This window comes from Pieris brassicae, chromosome W, assembly GCF_905147105.1.
Source record: "Pieris brassicae chromosome W, ilPieBrab1.1, whole genome shotgun sequence".
In the NCBI taxonomy this organism is placed as follows: Eukaryota; Metazoa; Arthropoda; class Insecta; order Lepidoptera; family Pieridae; genus Pieris; species Pieris brassicae.
Genome location: NC_059679.1, coordinates 945,253 through 955,431, shown reverse-complemented (window position 1 = coordinate 955,431; position 10,179 = coordinate 945,253). Strand labels below are relative to the sequence as shown.

Here is a 10,179-nt window from a genome sequence, read left to right as displayed (position 1 = left end):
AATGACAAATGAAATAATAATGGTGGAGTCTTGTTTTACATGTTAATCAACACGCTAGCTTTCGGTCAGACAGATAGTTAAACGTTTTCGACACTGCTTTATTTAAATCGAAATGCTAGCGACTTGATTAAATATCGACATTTAATTAACTGTCTAGAGATTCAATGAACTCTCTGATTTAACTACTTTACTGCGACATATAAACTAGATATCGATGCATTGTCATAGTCCTGCTGTACTCATAGGTACTCTCCTGGTACTGAGCAAGTATCAGCTTTCTCCCGCGTGTAGTTAATAGGTAAAAACTAAAATCCGTTTCAAAATTGGTTACTTTTGTACTAATACGAACGGAATTTTCAGAATCTGTGATCACTTGGTACTCTCTTGGGATTAAGTATTTTTTATAACTGAATGTTGAAAATTTTTAGGAAGCTCGAAATTACTAGTTGCTCTGTGTAATTGTGAATGTTGTTTTGTTATATATACTAACGTTTAGGTAAAACGCTAATAATCAGCGCAATGTTTATTTATTGTAAAAGCAACCTTGTATGCTATGTGGCAAATTTTGCTGAGCCCTGGCAGACCACATTTTTTTTAGTAAAAACTAATATATTACAATTGTTAATTTAATTGAAAGCAAAGCAGCTTTTAAAATCAATAAAAATTTCATCTTTAATGCGACGCTGAAGGTAAGTGGTGCATAGGGCAATACCTAACCTGGTAAGGTAATTCTCAACTAAAAAAATATACAAATTTTGAAAGAAATTTAACATGACCAGGGAGAACTGTAGAGCTCTGTGACTACCTCTAATAGCCGATTCTGGTTAACATCTTTTCATTGCTCACTAATTGTCTTTTGTTTATAATATATTTATTGAATATAGACAAAAGTGTTTATGTTGAAATAGTGTTCTGTGATTATGATGCCTTCACAATTTTAGATGAAATGGATGATTTTTTTCACAAATTGATCAAATCATTCTCGAAAATGTTTTAACTTTGTTATAATTACCATTGGTGGTTAATAGTATTATTTGTACTGCTATATATTGTTGTTTCATATACATAAGACTGCTTAAATTTTCATTTTATTTGCATTCAACACGAAAACAGTGAATGTCAGTCCGTCCCATTTTTTTCAGTCAGCATTAGTTTCATTTTATTTAACCATTCACAGCAGCATATAGTGCACAATATGAATAACATAGTGTTACAACATTTCAAAAATGTACTTGCATGTTTGTTTTCATAATGAATAAACTTATGATATCTAATAATGTTTAATTTTATATAAGTATCTCTGTCTATGTCTGCTACTGACTGTTGTCTCAGATGTGTCCATCTCTGTATACAGTATAATTAATAAAAGTAGTGAAACTAAGTATTCCTTTAACCTTAAGGATAAGTGTAAGTGTTCATCAAATAAGTGTAAGAGATGTAACAGTCTCATAAAACATCAGGAATTTAAGTGGGTATGGGACAGGTATTCTTGCGTCTATCCATTTATTTTTATTTCTATAAAAAACCACGGAAGCCACGGAATAGGTAAACACAGTAATGAAGTTTGTTCTCTATACAGGAATAAACCATACTTCCAAAATCATTAAAAACTTTATCTTTTTACACAAACTATGACTTGCCTTATAGTAGGGGAGTCCAAGAGGGGATTTAAAGATTTACTACAGCGTGCCAGATTAATATACAGGAGGATACTTCGTACCCAGTGAAGTACCTCCACCAAATATGAGCCCCATATATATGGCCGCCCGTCAAAGATAAAGGATCAGATTAGTAAAAAAAAATATCACCAGATATTCTCGAGCGCGTCAGATTAAAGTAGGGTGAGTTCAATTCAATTCAATTCAAAATTTAAGCCCTCCCCTTTCTTGCAATTGCAATTTCTGCAATGCAAAGTTGTAAAAAAAATCGTCACCTCGAGATTTTCGTTGTTTTTTTTTTTTGAAGGACAATTTCGTCGATAAAGTTTAATACATGCGGCTGCATGATGCCTATATTCGTTTAAAAATATTAACTATGAGTAATATTAACATAAAGTGTGTATTTTGTGGTGAAACTACTTAGCAATAATCAATAAACTTTAGATTAGAAACATTAGATGATATGTAGAAAAATAATGATATTTAAGAATATCGTCGAGGTAAACCGGTTCTTCCGGTAAATGATTTTTTAAAACATTTTTTTTTAAATTATTATATAATAAAAACAAGTTCTACATGAACAACATACACTTTTTGTTATTTTCTGATCTTGTCAATTAAGTTCAATGATTAAAAAAAATTTTTTTTTTAATTTTTAGATTAGGCGAACCCCTCCAGATAATCGTCAGATTATAATACATCACGTCTAGGACATAAAGATGAACCATATATATATATATATCTTAATCTGACGCGCTTGTGTATTTCAAAATTGTTTTTTTTTGCATATTCTAATAACGGCCGCGAGTTTGCGTCGCATCGAAATCGTCAGATTGTTAGATAAGATAATTTTTTTAGGTTCACTTAACATCCCCTTAGAAAATATAACGCGCTCGAATATTTTTTTTTTCATTTTCAACTCTTACGTATGACCAACCCCACCATGTAGACAATCAGATTAACATACGTACATTATTAAGAATACGTAGGACATTGATGTTATCAATATCTGACGCGCTCAAGATGTCCATGGCACAGTTTTTTTTTACATTTTTGAAAATCTATTGCACCTCCGCCCACCGATGAAAAGGTATACATTATATAACTTTTTTCTTATTATCTAAGCTTCGCAACCCAATAATAGGTCGAGTAAATTAGCATCGTGGGCTCCATTACTATAAGGAATATCGATGAATATTAAATTCTAGGGAATAACAACATGAATTATCTTTTTGCAATATTCTGTAGTCAAATGATACGGTCGTTTGACAGGGCATGAGCCTGAATCTCTTTTAGATTCTGAGTAAATTTTTATTTACCTGTGGTGCTTACTGCTTATCTCAGCTGATGTACTTTAAATGTAAACTGTGTAATGAAGAACATATTTTACAAACAACAAATACACAAAGTTTACTATACTAATTTAATTCATATCCATTTATCTGCTCTGTTTTTAAAAAAATAGACTTTAAATAACATACTAGAAATACATAGAACGTAAATATTTTTTGTAACTTTATAAAGTGATAATTGTGTAATATAAAAGCGAAATCTACATGAGCTTACATTTGGAACAAAGTAACGAAACACAACAACTAATGCAGAATGAGAGGGAAGATGAGGAGCAGAAGGTTTCTCCATCAGCAACCTCTCCGGTAACTAGTAATAAACTGTCGAGTGGTGCAGCAAGTCTTACTTCTAAAAATGCTCAGGGCTTCTCAAACACAGCCAACAGTCTTAATGATTCCACTAAAATGTCGTATGTCAATGAAAGAAGACAACATCGTGACTTCATGCGTTCCTACAATAATAGGCCTAAACATATACCTAAAGAAACACCAGATGTCAAGCACATGGAGAAGGCTCTTTTAGATTTACTTGAAGATTTCCACACAGGAAAATTGAGTGCATTTAGTACAGGTTGTAGTATGGAACAAATGGTTAATGTTAGGGATCAGCAAGAGCATTTGGCTCGGCTGCATTTTAAATTATATGGTGATCCAGAGAAACCATCTGAGGACAATTTTGAAAACTCTTCACCAAAAGATAAGATGACTCAACTTGTACAGAGTTTAGAGCAATTATCTGCATCAATTGAACGTTTGCAGTCAGATGAAGCTGTTAGTTCTAGTAATGATAAAAAAGAGTCATAAAGACCAAAACTTTTTTTTCATTTCTTTCTGGATATGTATATAAAGATAAATAATATAGTTGAAATATGTCTTATTAAATGAACAGTTTCTATAAAAAGCAGGATGTTACTTAATAAAATTGTTGTAATAAACTCCAGTTGAACAATTTATTAAACTATTTCAGATTTGAATAATTTTTCTTAAATAATTTTATGGCCTTCTAGATTCCCTTAAATTTAATATATTATAGTAATATAATTTTCTTCCTTTAATGTATGTACATAATCAGTGTGTGTTGATATTAGGTGATTTCATTAGTATATTATCTAACTAACGAATTAAACATGTATTGCATTATTAGCTAATATATTTTATTGATTATTTATCTTCATATAGGGCTTATAAAATGATTATACACATTCTTAATGCAGCCCTGTTGAATATATATATTTTTTTAATATGTGAATCCTGATTTTGTTAATTCCTATTAAATGATACTGTAGCACAGAAGATAAGATTTGTCCGAATAAATAATACTAATGCTAAAATGTTTATCTTAATTATTTGTTTTATAGTTATGATTAATTTTTATTTTTATCTGTTATGAACTAGTTTTTCTGGCTTTGTGATCTTTTGATTGTGTTTTATCAAATTACTGTGGACCAAACAAATAGTATCTAAAATTTCATATATAGGTAATAATTTTCTCCTTGTTAAATTATTTACTTAATTATAAGTTTATAATAATACAAATAGCTTTAATCCGGTTAAAAATTGTTTATTTTTTTAAATTATTTACCTTTTATATTTAACACCATAAGGATAGAAAGGCGAAGTAAATCTAATTTACAATTAAAGCTAGAAGCTTGGAAAGCTTGGTAATGAGGTGTAGGTGGTTGCTCACTGCTGTGACCAAGAGGCAAGAGTGTAAGTCAGTCGCGCTTCGCATCGCATTGAGTGCGATCGTTCCGACCGTAAAATTACTGAACCTTGTTCACAAATACAACTTTTGTGACATAAATACATGAAAATAGAAATTTAATTCGATACTGCGCTTAAATTATTTTCATAAGTATAAATAAGTGTGCGGTAAACATTTCTTCATTAACGTCACAATTTTTTATTTGTTCACATCTTTGTTATTTTAATTTACTTAGTTTAATAGTCGTTTAACTATATAATACATTGGAATTAGTAAAACGACAATAAAAAAACTGTTTTCCGAGGAAGTCTCTTAAATGTAATTTTAAAATATTTGATTTATTATTCATTGATGTCTTCTAGTCAAACGTTTTTCTAGGAAATATTATTTGTTCAGTGATCATTAAAATTGTCAGCATCTTTAGGTACAAAATTCCACATACAATAATTATCGTAGCAAACGCGTAGCAGTTTCATAATCGCAGCATTCTTTGTACCTTCTTCCATTGTAATGATTCATATTTGTTATTTTTTATTGAACTGAATTGATATATTTACTCTGTAGGTTTTTTTAAGATTTCTGTAATTTTTATTAGATTTTCACCTTTATAATTTTCTGTTTTCATTCTTTTATTGAATTATTTTCCACAAAAACATTGAAGAACAGTCAATAACGCTAAACAAGTGCGATTATTTAAAAATGATTCCGTAAATCAGTTATAAATAACATAGTTGGATAGAGGACTCTTTGAATAATTCATTTTCTAATCCATTACCACACTAGAAATGTAAATGAGGGTGAATATGTATTGATTGAGATGGAGAGGCGAGAAGACAGTCGAATTCGGGTACCAGCAACTCAGGAACAAGGTAACATTCAATTATGATGCGACACGCTAAACAATACTTAGTACGCATACTAGCTTTATAAATGAGTACACTCACCTACGGATGTGACGTTTCAGTTAATGGTGCACGTGAGCGGAACGGACCTACCAATAATTGTTATTAGTAATATATTATGTTACTAATATCAATTATTACAATAATTATCTCTTATAGGAAATTCAACAGAAATAGATATTTATTGTTTTATATATAAATTAGTTCTATTCGCAGATTCGTCTCAGGCCTTAATTTTATCTGTTAGTATTTTTTATCACTCAAAAGACAGGATAGATATGATAAATATTATGTCGTAAATTAACATAACACTAGATACACGAATAAAGGTATTTATTGTATTAGTAAAATGTATAAAATTACTTATGTTAGTCACCGGGAATATAGGCGTTAAAGCATGGGCCCTACGGGCACCTACTACGGTGTCTAAATATATACATACGTTACAACTTACTTTCATAATTTTGTGTATAAATGTGAAATTGTAAAGTTATTTTGTGTATTTCTTCAGATCAGTCATGAGTTATGTGAAATTGAAACTTATCGGAATAATGAAATGAACAAACTATTTAGGTTATTAAAAAGTATTGAACATGGTGCCTTATTGTATTTACCATAGCTTTAACCTAACATTAACAAGAATAAAATAAATACATTCCTCTTGAAATTGAGATTGCTTCGTTTTATCTCAATTTGTTCTACGCAAATGTAATAAAATTCCATCCAGCCAGAAAGTAAATAACATTTAGTAACTTTTCCCTCTTATGTATGAAGTCTTGTACCTCCTCCACCTATTCGTATTGGTCCACGTAAGATGTTTCGTAGATCACTTTTTAATACACCGATACAATAAGATATATCGTCTGAAATAGAACCCCAGGCCGATAAAATACGCAACATTTTGTTTCTGTAAGTAAGACAAGGAGTCAGTATTCTCGTATGAAATGTATTTGTATGCAGATTCAGTAATAGTATTGCGAATAAAACGAGTAACATTTCATAATTAAAGTTACATGAGTCTTCTATGCATTTAATATTATATTTATAAGTGTATTTAAATAAAACTTTATGGTTTCTGGTGTAAATTGTAATGCTATAGAACGTAAAATTAAATGATGGCACGTTTCGTTTGATTGTAATTGATTAACAAGGCTTTCAATCCAATCATCGACACAGTACGGTGCGTATCTCCTTAGAGAGAGTGCTTTAAACAGTACATTAGGACTGATTTCTGTATGGATGATTTAAATAAGACTGTCTTATACAATTTACATGTTTACTGTGTTACTGCTTTAATGTTTAACTATTTCACTTCAGAAAGTATTAAATATAAATAATAAATATTATATGTATCTTACATGACGTGTTGTGATAGAATTTTTTTGTCGCAACATAGATAAATTATATTGATTTATTACTGTCGAGGTTTATTCACTTACAAGTATAGAACATCCCTAACAGCCACTAAGCTAATGTAATAGTCGCGTAACTTAATTACCGTATAATTCGTTCTGTACAGAAAGTCTAAAGTATTGAAGCAGAATATTATTAAAGCGTTTTCATTTTGGAGTCAAAGTTGTTTACATTCCACCTACTGAGTAAGCTAAATATCAACAAATTCGAAAAGCTTGCTTAGTTGAATATTATGATAAAAAGTATTAGTTATTATCTATAATCGCCTTATTAGTATATGTATAAACCGAATCGAGCATTCGTTTGATGATGATGAATGAACGCATTTTGAAGAAAATAATTTTACCGGTTCAAATCGTGTTTAAGATAGTATCGTCTTTTGTTAACATAGCTTTTACACATTGAATGAAAACACTTTTTTACCGGATTGAAGCTATGTATTATTATTAACTTAATATTATTATTAACTACATAATTTTATTTCCCGACGTTTCGCGTGCTTTACAGCGTGCGTGGTCAAGGTGACCGAAGACAAAAGGTGTTGAATTTCAAAAAGTATCACAGCTGTAGAGAAAGTTGTATTATCTGTTTTTATTTCCCCGGAGTTGATATCGACTAAAAGATGCCGGGTTTTTGCAGAAACGGTGTCCTCTATTTTCGCGGATTGTTTCTCTTGGGGTTTTAATTTGGATATTATTGTGTTTAATATGTCAATCATTCATCTTGGGTAGAATTCCATTAGCACATAACTGAAAAGATAGCAAGAAAACGCCGTTGCCGACTTTGCCGACAAAAGATTTAGATCTAATACCCACCGTAAATCAATTGTCAATTTATTTTTATTCAATAACCATTATTTTGGTATTTTTTCAAATTAACAATGTTTTATGATATAACCTTAAATGTACACTTTCATAATTATTAGTTTGAGAGCGGGTTAGAAGTGCTTGCCCCCCTTTCCTAGAACTTGCCTTTATACGCCACTGTCTGACACCACCGAGTGAAACTCATAATTCTGATGACCAATTTTCGCAGTAATACCAGAACACAAAGACCTGATGAAAGGCTTATCGTCCTCAAACTTACACCCTTACAAGAATAGTGCTGAATAGATTTTGTGGGAGGCAAGTATCCAGTTGCCGTCCTGACGCTGTCAGTTGTCATTAGTTACCGACCCAAGAAATTACGATAAGTATAACATAACCTTTCTCAAATTCTGTACGAAACGGATGAAAATTGAAATAGTTTCCACTAAATGAGGAGTCCAAAAAGACATTTCTAATTAATTGCTGAGCTTTTGACACAAAACGAGATTTGGTTAAATCTGGTTTAATTGTAGGAATTAAATTTAGCAGCTCTTTCACCATATAATGGAACATTTATATTATAGGTAATAGATATCGAAGTAAAAATTATGAAAAAATGAGCATTTATTGTTGATTACTCTTTAGCACTTAGTCTAAAATGTTTTTAAGCATCAAATATTATACCGAATGTTTTTTATATAGTTTTAATACATTGTAAAAATGTTCAGTTAATTAAAATTAGGCATTTTAATTATTTTTAATTTGTGGTTTATAACTCTCATTATACGTTTATTATTTATAAAGTTTCAAAGAAAATATTGAATACAAATTACATGTTTGGAAAATTTAAATGTATATGACAGTTTAATTAAAATGTAGCGGGTCTAATTCCAAGTATTTTAATTATGTTAAATTTTAATCTCCGTGTTTTAGATGCCTAACACGATGATGCCTTTTGCGTTGGTATTGAATAAAATACATGTCACGGGTGACCAAGGTTTGATTCTCTTTTAAAAACTACTTGTGCAATAGTGTTCATAAATGAAATTTACTTTTTAAAAATACAAAAAATATAACATTTGTAAAAGTAAAAAATACTTAGGTACTTGTATATGAGACCGTTACCGATACATGACTTCTATTTTAAATCAAAACCTCATAAAATAGCTTATAAAAACAAACCTCGCTTGTTAAAACACTCTTTGAATTAAAAATCTGTTTTAGAACAAACTTTGCTTTTAATTTGTCTGACTGCTATCAAAAGCGATCCGAAGTTTCATTACTTTATATCGAATTTAAAGCTTCGCTGGCGTTGAAGTATACATATTGGAATACGATTAATTCGATTTATTGCGATAACAAAGACCAAACAATACCGTCATTGCAATTCAGTATTGAAAATATAAAAAATAGATTTTCACATAGCTGTTGGTGACAATTAATATCTTTTACTTGCGTTATTACTAGGACGAGTATTGTTTTAAAGCGGTTGAAAAAATCATTATGTTTTGGTATATACTCATTTGGTTTGTCCCAAAGGGTTTCCTATAATTGCTTATCTCCACCCAAGGACGCAGGACTTGCAGGTCTTTTCATGGTCGCTATTCTATTAGATTAATGTTTTACGATTCACGTATATTTTATTTTCTTCATCATCGTCAAAAATTAATTAAAATATACGAAATATATTTTACTTTGATACCATCTTTTACATAGTAATTGATTTGTGTAACATTTTGTAAAATTTCGTATACAGAAATTTGACTGTCATGTACATACACGTTCAAAGGAAGCTCTTGATTATGTTGGCAATAACGAGAAAAATGTTTTTTACGATTTTATATGGTTGTATGGGAATCAGCATTATTGAAAGTTGAAATGTCAAATCTTATTTAAATTTCTTTGCTTTAGACTTAACCACAGTGAACAACCTTTTTAATTAATTAAATAATTGTTCGTCCATTATTTTTTCTTTAACTAATTTTATTCACTTATTGATTTGATTTACCCCAACTCATTGATGAGATAATAATTAACTGTATAGAGTAACACCTAGAATCTTTAATAAAAAAGGCCTAACGACATAAGCGAAATAATCATAAAACTGAATATTTATCGATCCAGTCTCGTGAGCACTAGTGGCGCGTAATATCAGGCCGGTATCACATACTTTATCTCTTTGAGGGCTTTCCGTAACTACGCTTTTGACGTGTGATATCGTACGGTAAACGATATTGGTGAAAACTTCTACTATATATATATCCGTACCTATGACTGCGTCTGTTTTAAACGCAGAACTCTTCTGTGCGTGTTTGTAATTAAATTCCTCCTAAATGGCTGGACTGA

General features: G+C 30.4%; 1 protein-coding gene across 1 annotated transcript; it reads left to right on the top strand.

The window, feature by feature from the left end:
* Nucleotides 1–2,993: 2,993 nt before the first annotated feature.
* Nucleotides 2,994–4,042, top strand: LOC123718301 (coiled-coil domain-containing protein 28A-like). Its single transcript, XM_045674730.1, has one exon. It carries the CDS (start codon nucleotides 3,215–3,217, stop codon nucleotides 3,809–3,811), a length of 597 nt encoding a protein of 198 aa, XP_045530686.1. The 5' UTR covers nucleotides 2,994–3,214; the 3' UTR covers nucleotides 3,812–4,042.
* The last annotated feature ends 6,137 nt before the right edge of the window (nucleotides 4,043–10,179 follow it).

What these genes read in the sequence shown, in the direction of transcription:
- LOC123718301 (XM_045674730.1), top strand. Translation starts at nt 3,215, where the DNA reads ATGAGCTTACATTTGGAACAAAGTAACGAAACACAACAACTAATGCAG.